The sequence below is a fragment of the Convolutriloba macropyga genome, chromosome 11 (assembly GCF_964194025.1).
Source record: "Convolutriloba macropyga chromosome 11, txConMacr16.3, whole genome shotgun sequence".
Classification (NCBI taxonomy): domain Eukaryota; kingdom Metazoa; phylum Xenacoelomorpha; order Acoela; family Convolutidae; genus Convolutriloba; species Convolutriloba macropyga.
Window position 1 is genome coordinate 38,856,816 of NC_134478.1, and position 25,112 is coordinate 38,881,927.

A 25,112-nucleotide genomic window follows, 5' to 3' on the forward strand; every position below is an offset into this window, starting at 1 on the left:
ACTGTTTTAATTTTTTTTGAAGTTATACAACTTACTTTTGATTTATTAGCTCTAAAATAACCTTTGAGTTGTAACTACCCTGGTCATCACAAAAAGCATTCAGAGAAAAAAGCTTCATGATCAGACAAAAAAATTCATAATTAGTGGATAAGTAGAATTTGTTACTGTTTAAAATATCAAACTGGAAGTCGTGACAGTAAGCCAGGACAAAAATTGTGGAATTGATGGGCGCGAGTTGACGATAAAATTTAGAATCAACTTTCAATCGTCAAGTTGAAAACAAGTTTCAGAAAACAAATGAAAATATTATCAGCATCCTTGCAGAAACTGAGGCATAACAGTGACTGCATTATAAAATATTTCGCTGACCATTTATACTCTTGCTGATAATTTGAATGATAGGGTAATATATTTGACAAATTTTGGACATAATTTGTACTTTGAAGACACATTTTCCCAGACACACCTTTAAATTCGTACAGAAACAGATAGATCTGAAATATCATTTTAAATATTTGGTATTAAAAATCGGTAACTTTCAGCCTTTTGCTTGATGACGAAAGCGCTTCTGTACCTAAATTGCATCGTGGTTGGTGAAAACATGGTGGAAACAATTTAAAATTATTCTCAAAAATGATCAATTTAGATTTCACGTGCTTTGGAGTGCTTTTCATTTAAAATCAGATTTGGTGTTTTAGCGATAACAATATTTACAAATTAAAGATTCAATTTATTATATCGGTTCTAATGTTTGCACTAATTAATAACTGGCAAAATCGGTAAATATTATGTTGACAATTTATTCTCTTTTAAAACATGCAGAAATCGTACAAGAACCCGAACTTGTGCGTATGAGCGGACAGGTGATCACCGATTTGGCCGACAGGAGGTTTAGCCGACAGGAGGTTTTAGCCGACAATCAAAAAATAGAACATCAACTGTAATAGCGGGACGACCTAGTGATATTCTGACCAAATAATCGAATTTTCGACCAATCACAATTAGGCGTCGGCTAAAATTTCTCATTTTTCCCTCTCGGCTAAACCCCCTGTCGGCCAATATTCCGAACATCGAGCGGACGCCATTAGGCAATTTTATCCAAATAATGTTATGGCGAGTTGTTGGTTATTCAGATAGAGAAATCAAGCCATTTCTAAATTGAGAATCAGTTCAAAGATATCGAGAGATCTCATCCGTTATATGGATTTAAATTTAACTGATATTAAAGAAACTGTACATCATAATTCAGGTGGCATCAATGCGCTAGGCTTTAGCTCGTTTGTTATCAACTAACTCATTCGGCAAAAATTTTAATTCTGCTTTGGTTTCTCAGTGAAATAAATATAAACAATGAGGTCCAGTTTTTGGCATAAATTGTTCAGGCGGAAAGTATTGGAAAGTGACGTCATGAGAACGGAAATGAACAGGTTAGCACATCTCGAAAACTTAAGAGGCAAATTTTTTTTTTATTTATGTTATGAAAGATTACAAAATTGAGCAAAGATATTTTGCTGGTTTTTGCTTGTATTCAATTATTTACCTGGGTCGAATGTTCTTAGTAGCAATACTTAAATCATTTTTGCTCCATATGAGAAACTAAAAGTTTCTCCATATAAGAAATTAAAAATTTCAAGTATGATCGTATATTGTTTTCTAGGATCCATGTAAGGTATTTTTATAATAAGGAAGAATCATATATGAGCTTTGCATTGCGAGTAAAAACTATATATCTATTTATGGTTGTTAAGACCTTCCTATGCTTTTTTCAGTTGGTTTTCTAAAGAGAAGACGCTGATATTGCATCACTTATTGAACGCTAAGGACCGCTCACACAAAATCTTTCTCAAAGATAACAAAACTTGCCATAATGTGCAATGTAAAGAAAACTTTTTTGCATTTTCTTTTTATAACTCGCACTTTCTATTTATAAATGAAGAAATTGTTTTTATGTTTTCTGCATTAAAAACTAATTTTAGACTAATTGTTTTTGATAAACTTATCAAATAGCTTCAGAGAGGGAGACGTTGGAAACGCAGTCTTCCATTAAAAATGAGACCCCTGAAACTGAAATTTCTGAAATTGAGACGCATGAAACAAATGATCCAGAGCCAACTTTCCCGGCACAACAGCCAACGCCACGACCAACAGCAACTGATGAGAAGAGAGCCGCAGTTGTGCTAAGTGCCTTAACTAATGCTATTGGAAACATCGAGGAAACGGTTAAAGTTATTGAAACTACTGTACAAAAGACTGTGGAATCCACTATCAATGCGTCTCTTGAAAAGTCAATGCTAACTTTTACTGCAAAATGGCAGGATGAAGTCCAAAAAACCATGGGCACTGCAGTCGACAATGCTCTTGTAAAACTGAAGAGAGAGCTACAGGACAAGCATGAGCAAAAAAATATTAGCGCTGTCAACAAAACTGACCTCAAAGCTATGGCCCATTCTGAAGAGTTGAAACAATACAACAGAAGAGAAAATTTGCACATCAGTGGTAACCTTGAATTCACGAACAATGACCAGAACGGAACAACTCGCCCTGAGACATCCCAGGCTATTGTCAACAAAGTCGTCGAAAATGGAAGATTCCTTCAAAGCGAAATAAATGAGAGAGATATCTCAAAAGCTCAAAGATTCCCTACAAAGAAACCTGGCCATAGACAGATAATTGTGCTATACTCGAGGCGTGTTGCAAAAGTCAATATCCTTCAAAACAAGAAAAATTTAGCCGAAGCAGCAGAGACGAAAAACGCTGAAATTTACGAAAACCTCACAGCCCCACGTTTGCGGTTCATCATTAAGATGAAAACTAATAAAAGGATTAAGTCAGTGAGAACCAAAGAAACCAACATCTTCTTTACATGGAAAAACAACAAAAGGTGAAGAATATAAGCAATCTCTTTGATGGTTGCCATCTTCCCAAATATTTGTTCAATGACGTTTGGAGTTGTTTTTCTCGGCAGCATTTTCTACCAACCGTGATATCTCAACCGGATTCTAAACTAACAATCAACTCGGCGCTCATATTTGAATCTAAATTGTGTTGGGTGCTACACTTTAATTTTCGGTCTCTCAAGTGCCATTATGATGAATTGCTTTTTCTAAATTCTTTGAAAATCAAACCGACTGTCGCAGTTTTAAACTTGGCTGATTGACCTAGACCATAAAGAATCAAAGTCAATTCCAGGCTTCAGCAAAATAACAACTAAAAAACGACGAACCAGAGGAATAGGTATAGGTCTACTTGTTTACGAATGCGCTTTCGTTGTTATAGAGGACTCTGCTGGAGAAGCAATGGATATCATTAAAAGGTCGATCATTTATGAAAATATCCCATTCGGCATTCTGATTACCTATTGGCCTCGTCACTTAAAGGCTGCCGTTTTTGGCGAGAGTTCGACTCATTGATGGAATAAGTAGCTGGCAGTAATCGGGAGTGACTGTTTTGGGTGTTTTTAAAATTGACATATTTCACTCATCTGCTCTTTCGCAAAGTTATTTAAAAAAAATTAGCAGCCATAGCGTCCCACAAGTCCTTCAATATCCAACTGTAGTTACCCAAAACCCTTCTTCTTTGCTCAATCACATTTCAATGAAAACCCATTCTTCAAAAAAGAAAAATTTTAGAATAACCGAGTCCTCTATAATAAATCATTTTCCTGTTTTCTTTGATCTTGTTGTCAATATTAAAAAAAGATCCAACTTCTTTCGAACAGAGAATTTTATCGCAAATTGAAAAAAATGGGAACAGTTTTCAAGAATTTGTTTGTGAGCATATTGATAACCTAGACATGGTAAAGATCAAATCGATAACGTGCACTATACTTGATGCGGCAAAGATTTTCGCTCCCCGACGTCTTTTGAAAACAAAATCTGAACCATCAACCACTTGTATAACTAGTTCACTTTAAAAAATTATGTCGATACGCAACCTTTTTTGGAAGCAAATTTCTCACAATTCCCACTTCAAGAATTCTAGCAGAAAAGTACATTTCCAAGAAAAATTTAGATACAAGATCAATTTGATCTGTAAAAAGAAAGTATTATGCAACGAAAATTGAGAAGCGGATGGAAGACCCCGAGAACTCTTTTGATACTTTGAATTTTGTTATTGATATCGCTTCAGAATTCAACGAGTTGTTCTCTAGCATTGGTTTGCAGCTCTCGAATGCTATAGATCACCGCTAACTTATTGCTCTCGCTTTTAATGATTTTTCAATGTCATTCAAGTAAGAAATAATAAACACTTTGCAAGCAAATACATCATCTGTTGTTGATGACATACCCAATTTGGAGATTAAGATACTAAGAAATGTACTAAACCATCCACTTGTGAATTTAACAAATGGACATAAACGCTCGTGAACTTTTCACGCATAGCTCAAATATGCGATGGTAGTGCCGCTACAAAAAAGGAGGCAAAGTTATTCCTAACAATTATCGGACAATATCTTCGCTTCCGACTGTAAGCAAAGCTCGCGTTTTTTACAACCGAATTTTAGACTACTATACATACTTTAAATTGTTCTTCGGATTTAGGCCTAAAAAGTCGACTGTAGATGCGCTAGTTCATATACCCAAACTATTAGACACGTTTTGACGTGTGGTTTTGAGTTTCCAGTTGCTGTATTTCGTGACTTCAAGGAGGAATTTGACCCGGTTGATCATTATATATATAAAAAAGAATCAAATGAAACTCGTGGTTTTTTTCTATCCTGCCTGTCGAGTTATTTGGAAACGAGAATGCAAATTTTGTGAGCTACAGTATCTCTGCAGCTCCTCCAGTTAGTTGTGGAGTGCCTCAGGGGTCTGCTTTCGGATCTCTTCTTTTTATCATCTACATCAATGGTTTGCGTCACCTCTGTCAAAACTCTAAAGTATTTAATTTTGCTTATGATACTTCTGTTCTGTTTAACAAGCCGAATAATGACCCAAAAGTTCAAATTGTGAACATGACATTATCAATGATTGAATGAAATCAAATAAACTTACTTTAAACCAGAACAAGATGGAAGTTATGTCATTTGAGGACCATTTCGATTGTTACCTCAACCTTTAAACTCTTCCTTCAGTTTTAAGTCTGAAATTTCTAAGAGTCATTATTGATATAAACTTGAAGCATAAATCTAATTTTTATAGTTTACACTGCTCTATATCCAGGTTGCTTGGTTTGACTTATTCGATGCGTAAGTTGCTAAATAAACAGGACTTGCTAAAAATGTACAACGTGAACATCAAGACTGAAATGCAGTACGGAATTTTCGTGTACTGTTGTACTTCATAAACGGAATTGAATGTGCTGAAGCGTTTGCAAAGTAAGTTTATATGAAGTATTTGATTTCTGCGAAATTTCGATTGCGTTGATCATCTTTTTGAGTTGCATAGAATCTTGCCTGATTCATAAACGGTATATTTAAGATTTGCTGAAGTTTCCTTTAGAATTGTATAATTATCTTTTTCACGATGAGTTTTTGAACAATCCCATTTCCCATCGTAAATATTCCAGGAATTTACGCTCATCAAGCGTTCACATAATATCAACTACCAAATTGAAAGGGCAGTTATCCAAATTATCTATTGCTTATAGGGGTCCTTTTGATTTCCATTCAATTGGGTTTTTCCTGTGACAATCAAATACAGCATTTTGTTCAATACTTCAGGGACAATGTCCTATTATGCGACAGAGAAATTGTTGTTATTTTTTTGCATAATTCTGCATTTTAGCATTGTTTCCTTGCATATCTTGCCTAGAGAAAACCTTCCTGCTCCGTTGGTCACCCACTGCCTGTTTTAGTCCTGCATATCTTTAGGCAGATTCCGGGGGCTAATTTAGTGTCTGCGGCTGCAAGGAGTAGCAGGAATATGCAAGAAAAAATATGTGAAATTTTAGCTAAGGTTAGCAGTGAAAAAATTTTTTTCCATTTTTGCTCTTTTTTTCATTCTCTGTTTCTGTCAAATCTGGGCGAGTCAAAAATCTCATTTTTTTTCTGTTCGGGGGTATCAAAAAAGCAAGAACTTGCTAATTTACCGTCCACCTTGGTGTTTTTCATTTCATTGGTTTATAAAAAAAGTGTTATTGATTTAGCATTGAGGAATTTATATTATTATTATTATTATTATTATTATTATTATTAATATTATTATTATTATTATTACTATTATTATTATTATTATTATTATTATTATTATTATTATTATTATTATTATTATTATTATTATTATTATTATTATTATTTCAGTGTTTCTGTTTCTCAATGTCAAGCACACTGAAACGTCAGCTCTGTTTGTCTTTTCACCTGAATGTGAAAATTAGGTCCCAGGTTGAAGTGGACAGATTGAAATCACCTCTGATCAGACCATATTCGAACGCACACATGTGAACGCTGCGCTCTAATTCCATGGTCTAGAAAAGGCTTCGAGCACACTTTAGTCTGGACAACTGTAGGAAAATTGCGCGATTAGATGTCACTTTGGTCTGGGATGGTCTAATCAGACGCAGTTTCGAGCGCACTAGTCGGACCAGAGTCTAATTCAAGCGTACACAAATCTGATCAGAGGAAGTTCTCAAGCGCACTTTAATCTGATCAGAAAATAGTCAAAGATATTCCTATGTTCCTATGTTCTTTTCGGCAGTAACCATTCAGTTGCCATAACGGTAATCCCAAATCACATTTTAGCCTAAATTGAAATTTTGCTGACATAAGAACAAAACTCTCTATCAAACAGTACGATGCGAGGTACTTTTGAGCAAACGTTGGCCTAAACGACGTTCTAAAAATGAAGTGAGTCAATGCTGGCAATATGGTCTAATCAGAGTTCATCCGTCCTTATGATGGTGTGAGACATTTCGAGCCCACGTTAGCCCGACTTGACAATGGTCTGGAACTCGATTGATTAGATGTCATCTCGATCTGAATGATCATACAGGTGGCTTCGAGTCCACGTCGAGCGAACCATGAGCTTTGAGCGCACTATAGTCTGATCAGAGGCCACTTCGGTGTAAGATGGTTTGATAAGTGGTCAATTTTCTCTATAGGGGTATGATCAGAGACGGTTTCGGTTTGGATCTCAATTGGTGTTTATACTGGTATTCCCAATACCGCTATACAAATAATTGTCCTATAAACTAAAAAAGCTGGCATCCCGGGTTGCCCATCATACAACTTTCCTTGATTTAATACAAGGTCATATATGGTCCCCGGTAATCATACAAGGTCATATATGATTTGTATGATTTCCCGGTAATCATACAAGTTTCATACAAAAAATAAAAATAGTGTTAAACCACTCTAATCGTAACAGCTATAACGCCCATTCGGTAAGAAATACACCAGACTAACCCAGCGATGAGTTTTTGAGATTCATTTTTCCCGGTAATCATACAAGGTCATATATGATTTGTATGATTTCCCGGTAATCATACAAGTTTCATAAAAGAAAAAAATTGTAATTGTAAATGAGTTAACAACTCCAGTCGTAACAAGTATAACGCTCTTTTAGTAAAAAAAACACACGAGAGTCAACCAAACGATGAGTTTTTGAGTTGCTTCTGTTGTTTTTTTAATAAAAAACCCCAAAAAAACCTTCATGGCGAACTGGGATTTTTTCCAACATAACGATAGTGGGTTTTGGTGTTCAAAAGCTATATAAAATAGTTGACCGTAAATGCCCCCAGATTTACGTTCATCGTAATGTGGTTGCAAAGATGATGGTGGCTTTTAAATAGCTGAACATTATATATTGAAACTTTTGATTACCAGTACAGTTTGAAAAATACTTCTTGTAATTAAGTCAAATAACAGTGCATCCTTTATGTAACAATAATTGCTTGTTCATTGCTCTTGGTTTCAATTTCATTTAATTGTTGAATTAATTGATTCACTTTTGAAGTCTTTTGTAAGAGACGAGCTGATCATTAAACAGGCTAAGATAACTTTCAACTTATTATGCCTTCGAGCTTTTCACATAGGGATCATATATGGCTTTGTTATTAGCTTACGAGTGTCCTGCAAGGTTTACTGGTCATCATACCAAAGCAGTCAACGATTTCCAAGTAATCGAACAGGGAGTATTGAGAATCTCTGTTGGGATTACCAGGAAATAATATATATGATTTCCTGGTAATCTTACAAGGATCATATATGATCCTTGTACGATTACTAGGAAATCATGTATTTTATTTCCTGGCAATCCTAGCAGAGACTATCAATAATCCTTGCACGATTACTAAGAAACCATATTGAGTTTTTCTGATTATCGTGAACTCATATCTGATTTTCTGGCAATCGTACAAGGGTCATATATGGTCCTCGTATGGTTACAAGGAAATCATATATGATTTCCTGGTAATCGTACAAGGATCATATAAGGTCCTTGTATGGTTACAAGGAAATCATACATGATTTCCTGGTAATCATACAAGGATCATATATGATTTCCTGGTAATCATACAAGGATCATTTATGATTTCCTGGTAATCATACAAGGATCATATATGATTTCCTGGTAATCATACAAGGATCATATATGAGTTCCCTGATTTCATACAACTTTCATCAATCATTTATCGTGGTTTTTGAGTGCTCCTGAACATTTCTTCTGTTTTTTTCCTAAAAGTCACACTAGGATTTTCTATGATTTCCTTGATTTCATGCAAGGATCATATATGATTTCTTAGGTTCCATACAAGGATCCTACTAGGAAATACGTTCTGATTTGTATGACATCATATATGATCCTTGTAGGATTACCGGGAACGGTCAACCCGGGATATTGAAATGCTTGATATTGATCCAGTGTAGAACACTAAATTCTTTTTCATTTTTTCCAGAACAATTGCTGGTCCTTTTTAAAATGTTTTATGAAACTCCTTTAATGTTGTTCATTCCAAACAAGTGTTTAGAATTTTTTTGCCAAAATTTTGGCGGTACTTACGCCATATGCCAAATTTTTCCGAAGAGTGCCTAATGGGACGCAATGGTTGTTATCAGCCTCTGCTGAAGAAATCCAAATTTTGATCTATATTAAGTTTGAACACTGAACCTAAATCGATTACCAAATGTTTAGTTGCCCTCACATTCTTAACATCTTAAATTCTTCTATGGCTAATTTGCAGCATTGAATCTTAATATTTCCATAGACTTTATACAGTTAATCATTGTAATTTATGAACTGTTAGTTACTCTTGTGTTTACAAAAAATTGATCAAGAAACTATTTAATTAATTTGATTGATCGTCTTTTTTGTTGAAAAGTGGCGTTAAGAGACAGAAGATAAAAATCAAAACTCTGATTGTAGAAGAAAGTAATTGCTATCTGAATGTACCCTAAGCATTGAAAAAATATGGTAAAAATTTCATTTCAAACAAAAAATGAAAACACTCACAAATATTTGGAAAATTGATAAATTGTTGGACGAATGGCTTTAAAAAGTACCACCATTATCAAGTTCAGAAGGAGTAAAAATTTGTCAGCAATTTCAGATTAAAACTTCGGTTACAACTAGAGAACCATTTTTTCTTATTTTAATATTTCATGTTTTTTTTCAAAGTTATATAGTGAGCTACCTTCTCTTGTGTATGTTTTCAGGTGTCTCTCGACCATCGATTTGATTTTGATTGGAATCGGAAGCATGGTCGGTAGCGGTATGTACGTTTTGGCCGGCGAAATTATTAACACAGCAACTGGACCAGCCGTTATTTTATCATTCTTGGTAGCCGGTCTAGTTTCCGGACTCTCAGCCTGGTGTTACGCCGAGTTCGGTTCACAGATTCCGAAAGCTGGCTCTGCATACATCTACACGTATCTAACCATAGGGGAGTTTGCGGCGTTTGTGATTGGCTGGAATTTGATACTTGAACACGTGATCGGGGCTGCGGCTGTGGTCAGAGGGCTGCTAGGGTACATTGACGAGATCTCAAACAATGTTCTAGTTGATGCGTTGCCCGAATTTATCCAGAAATATGACTTCGATCCCTATACGTCAATTGTTGTTCTAATAATGTGCATCATTGTATGTCTAGGTGAGTGCATTTCAATTCAGATTAATGCTCGGACCCGACCGTTCATTTTGGATTGAAGAAATACTTTGGAAATGGCCCCATTTTTATGCCTAAAAAAATACACCCCCCCCCCAAAAGGATGTTAGATTAGGGGGTAGTTTTAAGGGGTAAAACAATGTAAGATAAGGGATAATGGTGATAATGGGGGAGTGGATTCAAATAGGTCGACCGTCAAGAATTGAGCAAGCATTGAGCGTTTAGAGGCTAAGGAGAACCGGTTGAGGGTACAGAGGTTGCGAGTTGGGTTTCCAAGGGGGATGATTACCTCTTCGTCTTGCACCATTTTACTCCCTTCCCCCGAGTTACCCCCTACTACCCCACTCTTGCATTGAATCCCCCCGTTACCCTCCAAATCGATGTTTTTCGAGTTTTAAGAGGAAGTGGCTAACAATTCCCCATTTTACCCCCCCATTTTACATCTTTTTGGGGTTAAATTTTGACTTGGGTAGTGACCGAGACGCAAAAAAATAGACTTGAAGGGACAAGTTTTACTATACACCTATAATTTATTGCCGATTTTTGCAAAACAGCAGCAAAGAAGGTTTCGCTGATATGTGGCACAGCTCAAATGCGTTTCATGCTGTAGATGAAAGAACATATAGGATATCAATCTTAGATGAGAAAAGAAATTAATTGAAGTCTCTTAAGTCAAACTTTTCAAGTTGTTTTTTTTACAATAAAAGTGTCTGAATTGAATACCTTAATCCCAATAACTCAGCTATTTAATATATTTAAATCCAACTGAAAATGCTTATAAAATTGAAGTTGTGTTTTTGCGTGACTTTGCATGCACCAGGATCTGTAGTCCAGAAAAACACGTTCAGGCCTCAGATCTCCAAATTGGCGTATATTTAATTGACTAATCAAAATTTTTTTACTTTATTGTAAGAGATCATTAATATTTCTTGGAATCACCTGAATAACGATGTGGTTTCTTATTGTGATTATAATCGTGAGAATTCAATTAGAAACGTAGATGCGTTGAAACACTTTTTTTCGTCAAGTTGAATGTTTCCAATTTGGTTGCTTTTCGTTTTGAACCTGCAGTTTTTATTTTAAAATCTTTTTTCTGGAGACTCCAAGTTCGTATGCAGTAAAAGAATATTTGTTTCGTGAACTACGATAGCAAATATTAAACTATATGTTTTGCTTTGTTGAAGTCAACGGATGATTATTTCATGCCGGGAAGAAACCACGGAAGAGCATTTTGTTGGTTAAGGAACTTTTGAAAGACCTTTTTGAATATATTTAGGGTGATAGCGGCTTTGTTAGTTTTCATCGGCTTTCTAGATCAATCACCCAAGCATTTTTATGGAAAAAGCTCCACAGTACATAAGTAGTTGCTATAATCTTCAATCTTAGCTTAATGTAAACAAAAAATTACAATTTTAGATTGACAAAGTATAGCACTTTTTAAAAATTGGAAAATTGGAGATTGCTTTGTCTCATAATAAAAGTTTGCTTAAGAACTTAAAGTGACAGCACTTTAGCTTATGCACAATTCAAAAAACAAGGACGTAAAAGTCACTTAAAGAATTTGAGAACCAAGCATGTAAAACAAGCCCTGAACTTAGGATCCTCGCTGAAGCTGTTGGTTGGTATTAAAGCAAGACTACAATCTTTGATAAAAAACAAAGAAATGCCCTTTCACATGCAAACCGCAAGTTTCTGAATTCAATTTTAGGCAACTCTTATTTTGGTGGTCTTATTAACTTTTATATCAATCAACGCATGATCTTCAGAAGTTCAATAGATCCAAATTCAGAAAAAAATCGACACCCCTGCTAACAGAGAAATTCCCAATAGAAATTAGCCAGTGTTCCATAAGATAATATAATTCAGTTCTACGTGCAATCTGCTCAACTAGATCAGAAAATTTTTAAATTCACGTTACAAAACTTTATCTAACTTGATAGCGGGCATGATTAAGCTGCACATACTGAGTGTCAAAAAATTGGAATGCATTGACCGTTCGTTTTTCCCCATATTCATCGCTCTCACGCAATTGCACCTCATTTTTTGATTCGATATTTCAATGTTATTTCAGCTCCAATTTCAGCTTTGCAATTGTTGTTTAATAGCATGCAAATATGCCATAACTTTTCTCTGCATTCACTTACTTTCATGTGATTTTCATTACAGGTGTTCTTCATTACCCATCGCGAGACGAAAACAATTTTTTTCTGTATTAGTGAGTAAAAGTTAGAATAAAATTAAAATTTTGGCTAGCGTTGGCAATATTGTTCATTACTTAGAGATGAAAAATGCTAAAAATAATAAAATGCCAATTTTGTTTCAGGTGTGAAGAACTCTGTCATGGTAAACAACATGCTTACTTTTCTCAACATATCTGTGGCCCTCTTTGTCATATTCGGTGGGTTCTACCTCTGCAACTGGGACAACTTGACTCAACCCGACGGGTTCTTTCCTTATGGACCTTCATCCGTGCTGGATGGAGCTGCTCAAGCTTACTTTGCATTTGTGGGTTATGATGCAATCGCGATTGCAAGTGAGGAAGCGATGACCCCTGGTTTCTCAATACCTTTCGCATTGGCCTTTGACGTCATATTTGTAACTTGTTTGTATTGTATCGTATCTCTATCTCTGATCTTGTTGGAACCCTATAAGAATATAAACAAAGATGCGGCTTTTGCAGCAGCTTTCAAAGACAATGGGTGGGATTGGGCCGAATATCTGGTCAGCATTGGGGCCATAGCTGCCATGTGCTGCGCCCTTTTGGGTTTAGTATACGCAATGCCACGATGTATTTACGCTATGGCACAGGACGGGTTGGTTTTCAAAACGCTGGCAAAGATTTATCCTCGAACCCAAGTTCCAGTGATAGCTACAGTTTTGGGGTGTATAGGGATAGCAATTTTTGCTTTTTTCTTGAGTTTGACAGAACTGGCCGAGTTTATGTCAATTGGAACCTTACTGGCATATCTTATAATAGCCCTGGCTGTTATAGTGCTGCGATATTCCTCCATAAATCTGATAGAACAGACGGGAATTTTGGTCAATAATGACGAACCAAGACTTGATCGCGAACAAACTAAAACTTTAGTAGTATTTGTGTTTATGGTGGTCGTCACTAACATTCTGCTCACAGTTCTTCCCAACCATGTTACTGACTGCGTAACTTGGATTACGATAGTTTCCTTGTGCTGCATTTTAACAGTCCTTCCTTTAGTTTACTTGTCGAAAATATCGGAAGAAAATCCGAACGGATCCGATCTTAGAGTCCCTTTCGTTCCATATTTACCCGGACTGTCTGTGTTCATCAACTTCCACCTCATGACTCGATTGAGTATCTTCACTTGGGCTCGTTTTGCCATCTGGATGGCAATTGGGTTCTTGCTCTACTTCTGGTATGGAATTAGAAACAGTTCCCTGTCCAGGGTCAACGTGCGTGTGATCCCCAAACAAGATGAAGAAAATGGCGATGATCCCAATTATGGTACAATGATTCCGGCTAATGGAATGGGTTCTTCGAATTCCTCATCGCAGTCATCTTCGTCATCGTGTATTGATACCAGGCGTTTAATTCCAGAAGAACCCTGGACTGAAATGTACTGAGTGAAGAACTTGAAATCTTTAATTCCTTAGAAATCTTTAGAAAAATAGTACTGAAAAATTTAAGTCTATGGTCGGAAATAGGGGCATAAATGTTAAAATTGCCGGAATCTTTAACAGGGATTGTTCTAGACTGTTCCAGAATAACAAGACCAAGTACTGTTCTGGAACAACAATTGACAATTGCAATACATCATAATTATCATATATAACTTCTGTTTTTGACTTGGTCGGTCTGAATGGCAAAACTGTTGAAAAATTAAATGCTTAAATTAACTGAACGCCGAAAAGATGAGTTAACAACAGCTGCTCGTTCTGTCAGAAAAAAAACGAAGATTGACTAAAACAAAACTTATTTGCTCAAATAAATGGAATAGCTTTCAAAATTTTAGAGAACAATAATAGTTATAAACAATTTAATTCAAATTTTTCATCCTAGTCTTCAATCAATAGTTGAAAATTGAGCTTATATGTACATATCATTTGGATTCATAACAAAAACAAAAACAAAAACAATTATGGCCTTGATAGAGAAAGTATCATGGAGCTTTCGATATCATTATCTTGTTGATCACACTTTTAAAAACGATTGTACGCCATGCGAAGCTATTGGAAACAAGGCGGCTCGGTAATGTGCGATGGCACATAAGGTTCCGACCCCGCCCATCCACAATTTTGGCATAATTGTCTACCAAATGAGGAACAGATGGAAAAAAACCCAAAAATTATTTTTTGCGAATCCCAAAAAAGCCCAAGCCTTTTTCAAAAAACTCTGTATGAACGATAAGATAGCCTCCAAAGCAAATAACTCAGTGGAGAAAAAAATTATGCATTAGATTGCTGTAATATGTCATTATTAAGAAAGCGAGTCAAGACGAACAGCAAAATCAAACAACAACAACAAACATTAATTACATCAAAAAATTTATGTCCCTCTTAAAAACTAAATTTAATAACAAAGTCAACATACCGTCAGATAAACCTAAAACTAAACAAAAATAACTTATAAATCACCAGAAAACTTATAAATCACCATATGCGACCAGTCCATAAAAAGGTTTGGTAACAATTATACGAAAAAGAACAAAAACACTAAAGTAAAAAAATTAACTTATTTTTTTGAAACAGTTAACTTCAAAGTAATAAATACCATTAGGAATCAATTAATATTACCACAAATTTACGATTACCACTGCTTCTATAGAAGAGCATTAGGACCTGTCCTTATTCATTTTTTAAAGCGGATAAAAAGAACAACAAAGACAACAAAATTTCAATTGAAACTTGCCAGAAAACGCTGTCAAAACCGTCAAGCCAAATTTTGGCACTCAAAATATATTTGATAGCGCCTTCTTCAAACAGTTATAATGTAGTACGTGGCCATACATTAGAAGGACTAGGTAACAAGTAGACAAAAAAGCGAAGTGCTAAAGTATGTAATACTTTTAAATTTTTTTTTTGAAACAAAATTACATTCAATGTCATGAAATGCATTAATTACAAAAAGAGCCATTTAAACAGGGTCGTTCATTCATGAGAGGAAGCCCTCGAGACCTGTAATTATCCAGAATATTTCTTGCATCTACAAAAAGAACGTCAAATATGACAAAAATCAAATTAACTTACTTTTTTTTGTGAAAAACCGTTGTCGAAGCCAGTAAGGTCATAACAAATTCTTTAAGAAAAAAAATTTTGGGACACCAATCCCTTTTATTCCCTTGACACCCATAATGTCATATTTGACCTGTAATTAACTAACGAGATTAGGTAACAAAAAGAAACATAAAAAGAACAAAATTGCGAAGTTAAAAAGTTTTTTTTTTAATTTTGGAAAACGATTGTTTTCAAAGTCATGAAAGCCATCAGCTATCTACTAATATCAGAATATTGGTTCTTCTGTCCTTCCATGAAAAGCCAATGAAAGCTATCACTATACAGGAAACTTCATACGACCGAAACGACAAAGTATAAATGACAGTTAGAGACAAAATTAAAAAAATCAATTGATTTCTTCAAGAAAGAGGCGTCGAGGCCGTTAAAACGATGATGCATATCTTTCAGGATTTTAATATGTTCGATTGTGTCTCATTCTGAATGCTAATAAGGTGACATGAGAACTGTCAATAATGTGATATTGTGACAAAATTAGAAAACGTGAAAAACTGGCAAATATCAAAACAAACAAAAATCTGAAACCTTGTAGTATCAAAGCCAGAAAACAATAACTTCAGGCTAAAAACTGCAACCGAGAATAAATGTTAAATCATTAGAAAGAAAAAGCAGTCTTTCTTTGCTGACACTAAGCTGGAAGTTGAACAAATTAAGAAAAAAAATAGAGGAAAAGTTAATAAAGCCATTATTTATTGAAAAGTCAATTATTTTTAAAAAAAAGAAACGCCCATGAACTTTCAATTAAAAAACTAAATGTATTAGCTTGGAGCTGCTGAGCAAGCGAATTGGTTGGACCTATCACTCCTGAGCTTTGATTTGATTTGTTCTGTTCTTTATTATTATAAAAAGGTCTTTTTTTTAAAAAAAAAAAGACCGACTGATTACAACACAATTTTTTTTGGATTGCAACAGTCCAAGAATGGCCCAAAACTAGCCCTGCTAATACTTTTTGTCCATTAGGAACAATTGACTTTTCGAATGTTGTAGATATAGATAATTTGTTAGTTGAAAACTCAAAATAAATTCTGCAATTTTGATAATCAACGAGTAAAGTTAGCAAAAACCGGCAAAGTTTTAACTACAACGCACTCTCAGCGGACTCTGAAGTAGAAATAGCCCCCCTCTGAGTCTACAAAGATTGTATGGGTGTTGTTTGGGGGTGTACTGTCGGCAAATTTAATCAAAGTGGACTAAAGTAGCTTATTTCGTGCTGTTTTTGATGAAAAAGGCTAAATTTTGAAATGTTTATCCAGATTTTTTGACCAAAAAAATTAAATCAAAACAATCAACAATGCTTGTTCGTCTTCAAAAATAAAATCAACGACACTATTCTGAAAAATTATAACAAATTTTAGCAAAATTGACGAAAATTTAGGCAAAAATTCCGGAAAATGTGAATAAAACAATGTGAATTCACTCTTCTTTTCTCAGAAGTTTAAACCTCGATAACTCCCCGTAGAAAACGAAAATTAAAAAAATCTTTTTAATTCCATATTCTACGCTGGACGAGCTTTCTAATGATACCAGTCTCAACTCTCTACGATGAATATATCGAGCGGCGAAAATTCACGGAACAAAAAAAACCCATTTGAGTATATAGTTCCTCCCCCCTCAAGAGGGTCGGAACAATTATACCAAGGACACGTGGTCTCCACGAAAAGTTGGCAGCCTTATAACTAAAAACATAAATATCATCCTTGCCTGAAGACTACAAGATAAGAAGTTTTGCAACACTTCGAAATTGTTGCGTGCGAATCACACGATAATCGTGACACACGATAAGTTGTCTATTGATACGACAAATCGTTTAAATGTACTTAATTATCCCGAGCTTAAGCAGACCATTTTTCATGTGCACCATTCAAAAAATCTTGTGTAGTGTTAACAAGCGGACGCAGCGAAATATAGGCTATTAAACCAATTTAGCTGAAAAACTGCATGCAAAATATTCAATCAAAATTTAGCATAATCTTTACATGACTTATCGCACAATTGATTGTATACATGCATTGTTGTAATACGTGGTATCATTTAGCCGAATTTCAACACAGCACAAATTTTTGAAAAAAAAATCATTGGGCCATGCGTTGAGGACCACCCCGTACCGAACTCCAAGTGCATTTCAGTACTGGGTCAGTACAAATGCAAGCCTAACCATATAAATCAGTACTGAATCATTTTAAATCAGTACTAAAAGCTTCGAGTCTATGAGTCATATCAGACTCGCAATTTACTTGGCAAGTTGATTCCCAAGTGTAATATCACGTTTGAAAATTTTTCGAATGAAAATTTTGAATGCAAGAAAAAATTTCGTAACGTGCCACGATATCGTATTTTCAGCCTACCACTCCAGCACTCTTTACCTCTTTTAACTTTCCGTCTTCCTCTCTACCTCTCTTAGTTTTCCATAAGCGGGAGTGGGGGGAGGGGGGGGGGGGGGGAGAACAGGTGGCTGAAAGGTGGCGAACAGCTATTTTCGACAACTTTAAGCCGATTTGGTATCAAACCCAATGAATTTCACCAAAATTTATCCAAAATGCACTCTCAGATACTCTGTTGTTAAAACCAAAATGGCCACGATTCCCAATAGAGGACCAGTGTACAAGAAAACCGGGGGCAAGCTAGTGACAATAGTCCCCCGACAAGCTGGGCCGATCAAGTTGAGAGCCCTGGCGCCCATTAATATGGGTAATGTCACCAGAGAGGAGCATGATGCGAGCATTGTTCGCAGAAATGAGCCCCCGGACAAGGAAAATGCGCATCCAGAGCCCTCATCACTGATGAAGGACTTCCCCCTTTATTTTAACAAAGGAACCAATTTCGAGTTGTGAGGTTTGTCAGGTGATCCGAGTCAAAATTGCCATATATATGCTCTTTGCACATCGCTTATTGTTTTTGCGATTTTGATTATTAAAACATTGTTATACATATGGTTATAAAACTAAGTTAATGTTGACTCTAATGCACTAACGTTAGTTCAATTTGATTCAGTATGTATTGAGAAAACTGATGATGTTGATGATGAAGCTCTTTTTTGACCGAGTACCTAAAGCTCTTTCGTTTGTTGTTTTTTTTGCTATGCACTAAATTTGATAAATAATAGCTTTTTAAAGAAATAAGATGCTCCTCTCAATCCCTCTATATCAATGGTCCCGCATTAGTGGTGTTTTCTGCTGATGTTCATGTAAAACGGGACCATTTTTGGTCCAAATTGAGCAGATTTGCTTCTAGCTCACTTACCTTGCACTTCTACACCACGTAACCAAATTTAATGTGCTATCTATAGTTATAAGGCTGGTTTCATTGTAGTTCTACTGGTCTTAATGGTTTATCGTTTTAAGGCTATCTTTAACATTCTCCTGGTGATTTTAATTGTTTTTCTGGCTATTTTTGACGTTTCTTTTTGGCTAATTTTGATATTTTTCCAGCTACTTTCGACGTTTTCCGGACCTCTTTTACGTCTGGCAGGTATGAAAATCATAATGTGCCCCTATCTGGCAAGTAAAAAAAATCATAATTAACGCAAGTACGACAATTGTATAATCATAATAGGTGAAAGTCAAGTGTAAAATCAGATGGCTTAAGTCTGATAAATGTAAAAGGAGACTCGGCGCAAGTCCGACAATCGTAAAATCGGTATGAACGCATGTCTGGCACGTAGAAAAATTGGCATGAATCAGAGCAGGATCAGTACTGATAAGGAATTGCATTTAGACGTGCCCAGTACTGATTCGTACTTGGAGTTCGACATGGGAAAATCATGCCGTAACGGCCTGTGGGACTTGATATCATTTCATCACAACCGAACAGATTAAAGTTACTTTCATTGAGTTGAATTGCATAGAACTAAAAAAAAACAGCCACGACAGTTATCATTCGAAACTACTTTGAGGAGCGCCTTCAACCCATTTACCCTATCGTTTTCACTTTTATGTAATGTCTCGGGTTGTGACCACTGAAAAAATTCCAATATTGCGAAAAAGCGATGTTTGTAGACTATTTTAGAAACTCCGGATTAAGCTAATTGCTTTCCGCAAGCCTTTAATCACAAAAGTGTGCGACCTGACGCGAGAATTTTAGTGTGGAGCAAACGCAAGCAGCAAAGGATTCGTGACGAAATGACGTGGGAGATTCATTGTGCCATACAGGAAATTAAATATAAAAACTGAATGTGAGCCTGGAAAGTCTTCAGCAAGAACCTAACATGATGAGGTTTGCCGATTTGATTGACCCCACTTGGTTTGTATGGTCTGATCAGAAGCTACAGCATTGACCCTGAGATTCAGAAACGCTGCCCGGGGCTTCGTTGTGGAAATATGAACCAGTCGATCCAGACATAAATTGGCCATGATCGGACGGTCCAGTCGAAAAATTTATGACTCGAATTAACTCGCATTAGCGCAAACTACCACGAAATAATCCGACAAAACGCGTCTATGTTTTGACCCTGTGTATGCCTGAGTAACCGATGTTTTGCGTCTTTGAATCAAAAGTGCGACAACTCAAAACTGTGCGTCTATGATCAGATTGTGTGATCCAGACGAAAAGTAACTCTGATCAGATGATCAGACAAAACGTTGACATGATTGGAAGGTGTTCGCTTATGTCCAAAATAGTGCGCAATTGTCCGAAATTACGCAATTTAAGAGAAGCATGATCCGACGGAACAGATAGTGGAAGAATGTGAGACTATGATTCGGCAATGCAGGCCGTGCATCGTTCTCAGCTAGCGCACAGAAAATAAAAAAGTTTTCAAATTTTTTTTGAAATCTGCTGGATCATGAGGCACATTTAATTAGATTATAATTCGAAATATCGGGCTTATGATTCGAATTTGTGCAATTTATTCAGACTTATTGGAACTATGATTCGATAATGTGAGCTTTGATGTGACATAGTACACTTATGGGTGGAAATAGCGCAAAAAGGGCACCTCCCCTGTACGTGAAGAGGGTGCCATCGCCTGCTTATGTTCAGCTGACAGGAAATTACGAATTTGTTACTCTTGGTGCATCGCTTACTGGGATGCTTACAAATATTGCAATAAACGGACGGTCTCGAATCGCTCTTTCATTAATTGGCTTCTCTCTCATAAAACTTTTAACTACTTTTACTGTTATCAATCATTGCAAGATTTCTTTCGGGTCTTTCCCATTATAGCCCCATCTTCTCTCCCATTATAGCCCCCCCATGAAAATATAGCCCCCCATTATGGTATGTTTACCATGATTTGGGGGGGGGGGGGGGGCTATATGTTATCTGACCACTAAGCCGGGGGGGGGTATAATGGGAAAGACCCCTTCTCTCAATCAGTTCTGTTAGAATCTTAGACGGCTGAAGTAACTATAAACGCTCATTTATTAGAAGCACGCAAAAAATTGAAAGTAACTTTAAAATCATTTACTCAAAACGTATAACTTTCAAAGATTTTGCTTAAGAGCCCCCAAATAGTCATATTTGGACTGCACGTGTAATATACTAAATTTAAAGACTCTCCGACCACATCATACGGGCATTTTTGGCATTGTCATAGATGACCCTGTATGATTTCCACGAAAACTTATCGAATTTTACTGAAAATTAAAAACAAGTTTTTCGGTGTTCTAAGGCGAATTCTGTTTGATTTCCAGAAAGTCATATGTGATCTTTGTATGAATACTGAGAAACCATACAAATTATATATTAAATAATATGATTTCTAAGAATCATATATGACCCTGTATGAAATCAATGAAAGTTGTATGATCGGTGACCAGGCAATTGATACCGCTCACCTTTTAATGTTTTCGACGTATATGCGTGGATCAACAAAAGATTGCACAATTACCAAAAGAGGGCTCTCAAAAAATGAAATGGGTTACCTGATTTGAGCTAGAAGAATTTTGTTTCTTTTAAAGGAAAAGCAGGAAAGTGAAAACATTGGGGTTGAGGTGTGAACTTACAAAAAATTTGGAACAAACCAAAACTTCATCTCATTCTATCTATAAAACAATAAGTCGCATTACGTTTCAAATAGCACGATTTATCAAGAAAATCTACTCCAAGATGTCACTGTTTTCCAGGAAAAAGTTTGAGATTAAAGTTGCAAGCGTGCACCGACAGGAATGCCAACTATTTCAGATCTGCTTCAAATTTGACATTATCCGTTACAATCGTCAGAGATGCCTCTTTTCGAGGAACCGCGGACAACCCAGCAAAACTGTTGTTCATGTCATCACTGTTTTCCCCTTTACTGTAGTGAAATGCTAAGATAGTGGACAACGCACCAAATAGACCAAAATAAAAAAGTTTAATTGCTCGTTGATTTCAGAAAAGCCTTATGCAGATTGCTTAACAACACTGTTTGCTGATTAAGAACAATTAATGGTTTAGAAATTACTCATGTCAAGGTTAACAAAGACAATCAACACTTTAGACTGAATTGGGTCTCAAATAATTATCAAGTAAATTCTAGTGAAGACAGTTTCAGGCTACCTAGAGAGCCTTATGGAGAGTCAATTGTATGAAAACGCGGTCACCGATCACATTACCCTGGAGAACGACTCAAGACTTTCAAACCTATGCGATCAAAATTATGTTGTTCGCAGTTAACGTATCGTTTTCTTAGCGGAAAATCAGCCACGTAAAAAAATTATGTTGCTACAGTATTGTCACTGTTATCAGCGGAATAAGACCCTTAATAACAACCAATAGTTACCCTAGTGTTCTGAAATTCTTTGCAAGCATCTTGAAAGACCCTATTTACGTGTAGAAACTCATAAGCACAGAAACCAAGCAAATTAAGTGCGAAAAAGACAGAATTTGTACTCATAATTTGATTTTGACTATTACCAGGTTACCCGCCTTAGACGAAATTTTGAAAGCATACTTAGACTTATTTGGTGCGGTAGAAAACTTACAAAACTTTTTACGGCGCCGTTTAAAGCCGTAATAAGTTCCTGCTAAGGCCGGGCAAGTTTGGAAATCTTCTTCGGTATTGTTTTTCAATTAACTTAGGTATTGTTTTTCAATTATCAAGTTTTCTTAGATATTGTTTCAATGGAAACAGAACGTACTTGACTTATGGGGAATAGAAACGGTAGTTCCGATCAAACATTATTTTATATGTAATCAATTTTGAAAAAATATGACATTGAATCAGAGACAATTGTTTTCCCGCCAAAATCTACGAAAAGAAATAGCTTCACCCTGGTTGTCAAAAACAGCCTATTAATTATATGGATCTATTCTGTTTCGCCCCCCCCCCCAGCTTAGTGAGCAAAAGTTTTTTATGACCCCCAGACGCACGTGCTATTTTCTTACACGGTAAAGTGTTATATAACAACATAGAATTTGTAACGGGGGGTCATAAAAAACGAGGGGGGGCCGAAACAGAATAGATCCAGTTATATATTAAAAATATAGAACAAAAGAAATTTATTGCTTTTAAGTGCATTACACGGTCCTTCTAACGGCCAGAAGAAAACTATATATGATTTATTTGTTTGTTGGTAAACAACGCTGGTAAAGTAAAACCTTCAAGGTAGTATGGTTGGATAAACTTTATAAAAATATTTTTTAATCATTAGAGGTCAATTTACATAACTGGATAGAGGATAAAAAGAGATGTTAGAAGCCTTTTGAAGGAAATTTAATAATTGTACGAAACTACTTTGCTTGAACTGAAAACAAACTTGCTCGTAAATCCCTCTTTTTTTGAAACATGTAAATTACTCAGACTATCATCCTAAGGTTAGATATCTACATGCTCTAAAATGTTAAATAAATTAATCAGCATCGTTATTAATATAATAATCTTCAAATTGTGGCAGTTCGTTTTCATAGGTAAGAATAGGATTTGAAGGCCCCTATTTGTCTATTAACGGGTACTTTCTTGTGTTGATCGAGCAAAAACTCGGTTAAAACATTTTAAAGCAAGTTTTACTTGTTAAAATTTCTTTTCCAAAACCATGTTTGAGAATAAAGTTGTAAGCGTGTGGTGACGACTATGAAATTAAGCAAAACTGGTTCTGATTTACAACAAAATTGATTATATCCGTCACGGTTGTCTGCGTTCCCTCTTTTCGAGATGGCCCGGACAACTATAAGTGACAGTTGTTCAGACCATCACTGTAGCCCCTTTTACTGTACTTTATTGCAACGAGAGTAGACATCCTACCAATCAGACCAACACGAATAAGAGGTTTTTTTCTGGTGATTTTTTTAAAAAGAAAAACGCTTTATATTAAAGTTTGTGGATTTAGAACAGAAATAGTGCTTGTACAATTTCCCAAAACTCGGCTAACAAAATAATAAGGTGTCAAGACTGAATTGGTTCTCTAATAATTATCAAATAATTTTGACCAAAAATTAGGCTGACAAGAGAAGATTATGAAGAATTAAATTACTAAGTTTGCAGCCAATGGTTTTTCTGCCATGGAATACGGATGACAAAATTGATGTTTTTAGCCACTGCTGTCCATAGTTAGACTGTAATTTTTCAACAAGAATTTGGTAACGTAAAATAAAAATATGCGACACCAGTGTTGTGCAGTTCTTGACCCTAAACACTACATTTGTTTTTTCGAAAGCAACTTCACAGCAAGTAACCATTTGCTAAAACGTATTTGACATTTTTTCTTTCACCAATATTTAACTTTGCGTTTTTTTAAGTTTCGAATTGTAATCCATGGCAGATTTTTGGCGATTAATGAGTTTTTATTATTTATGTGCTTTTGAATATTTTTTGATAACAAATGGAAGAACTTGAGTGCGCATTTAAGGTAAGCATATAAATTAACCGATAAGAGGGCACTCAAAAGAAAAAGTTTAGCTCATCAATCATAATCATATTTGACAATTTAAAAGCTTTGTCCAATTCCAGCTGAAAGTCAGTGAGTTCCGTGAAAAAAGAAAAGATTGGTGAATGAGCTCAGCAGACTACAAGAATTAATGAAATTTTCCAAATTTGATACTTGGCGATATTCGAAGTTAAGTTACGATAACTTCATTGCAAGTCACTGACGTAATTTGAAAGCTGAATTCAAGACTTTAACGTATGTACCCTTCAAGAATAAAAAATACTAGGTCTTTGACGTTTTTTGTTAAAAAAAAAACCAAAATAAATTTAAAACTGCTAAATTTGTTAATCAGTTCCTTTTGGTGAATAAAACGTTTCGAAATTATTTGCAAGAACGTGAATGGGACATAATTCCGCTCATCAACAGGGAAAACTGGTAAAAAAATGTTCAGTGGATTCACAGAATATATAATTAGACTAAACCTATTAAACCTAAATTTGATTTTTGATCTTATAATAAAATTTTGTTCTTGTACATTTTACATTTTACATTGTATTTTTTGCGCTGATTTGATGACTAAACAGCGTAAAAAAGGGACATGATTATAATATGGCCAGTCTAAAATTTCAGTCTTGAAAGTTCATGATTCAGCGCTGTATTTAAATGGTGAAAAGATGCGGGTAGGCATACGTAGCGTTGCATCTTTTGAAGAAATCTGAGTGTCAATTTACAAGCTATATCAAAGTCCAGCTGAAAGTGGGTGAGTTCCGTTTAAATAAAGGGATTGGTGAATGAGCTCAACATATAACTAGAAATATGAAATTTAGAAATTTGATACCTGGCAATATTCAAAGTTAAATTCTGATAATTTCCTCGCAAGTTATTGACGTAATTTGCAAGCTAAATCCGAAACTTTAACGTATGTACGCTTCAAGAATAAAAATTAATAAGTTTTTGACGTTTATAATAAAAAAATCCAGAAAAAATTTGAAACTGCTAAATTTGTTTGTCGGTTCCTTTTGGTGT

The 25,112-nt window shown here is 35.5% G+C and overlaps 1 protein-coding gene across 1 annotated transcript; it reads left to right on the forward strand.

Moving 5' to 3' along the window:
• Positions 1-1,165: 1,165 nt before the first annotated feature.
• Positions 1,166-14,021, forward strand: LOC142349019 (cationic amino acid transporter 3-like). Its single transcript, XM_075400421.1, has 3 exons — positions 1,166-1,427; positions 9,590-10,023; positions 12,362-14,021. The coding sequence occupies exons 1-3, from the start codon at positions 1,351-1,353 to the stop codon at positions 13,636-13,638; spliced, it is 1,788 nt and encodes a 595-aa protein (XP_075256536.1). The 5' UTR covers positions 1,166-1,350; the 3' UTR covers positions 13,639-14,021.
• Positions 14,022-25,112: the final 11,091 nt, after the last annotated feature.

Bases quoted from the DNA above. Each gene is read 5' to 3' on its own strand.
- LOC142349019 (XM_075400421.1), top strand. From the start codon at position 1,351: ATGAGGTCCAGTTTTTGGCATAAATTGTTCAGGCGGAAAGTATTGGAA. The intron at 1,428-9,589 runs GTTAGCACATCT...GTATGTTTTCAG, and splicing joins ATGAGAACGGAAATGAACAG to GTGTCTCTCGACCATCGATT. The intron at 10,024-12,361 runs GTGAGTGCATTT...ATTTTGTTTCAG, and splicing joins GTGCATCATTGTATGTCTAG to GTGTGAAGAACTCTGTCATG.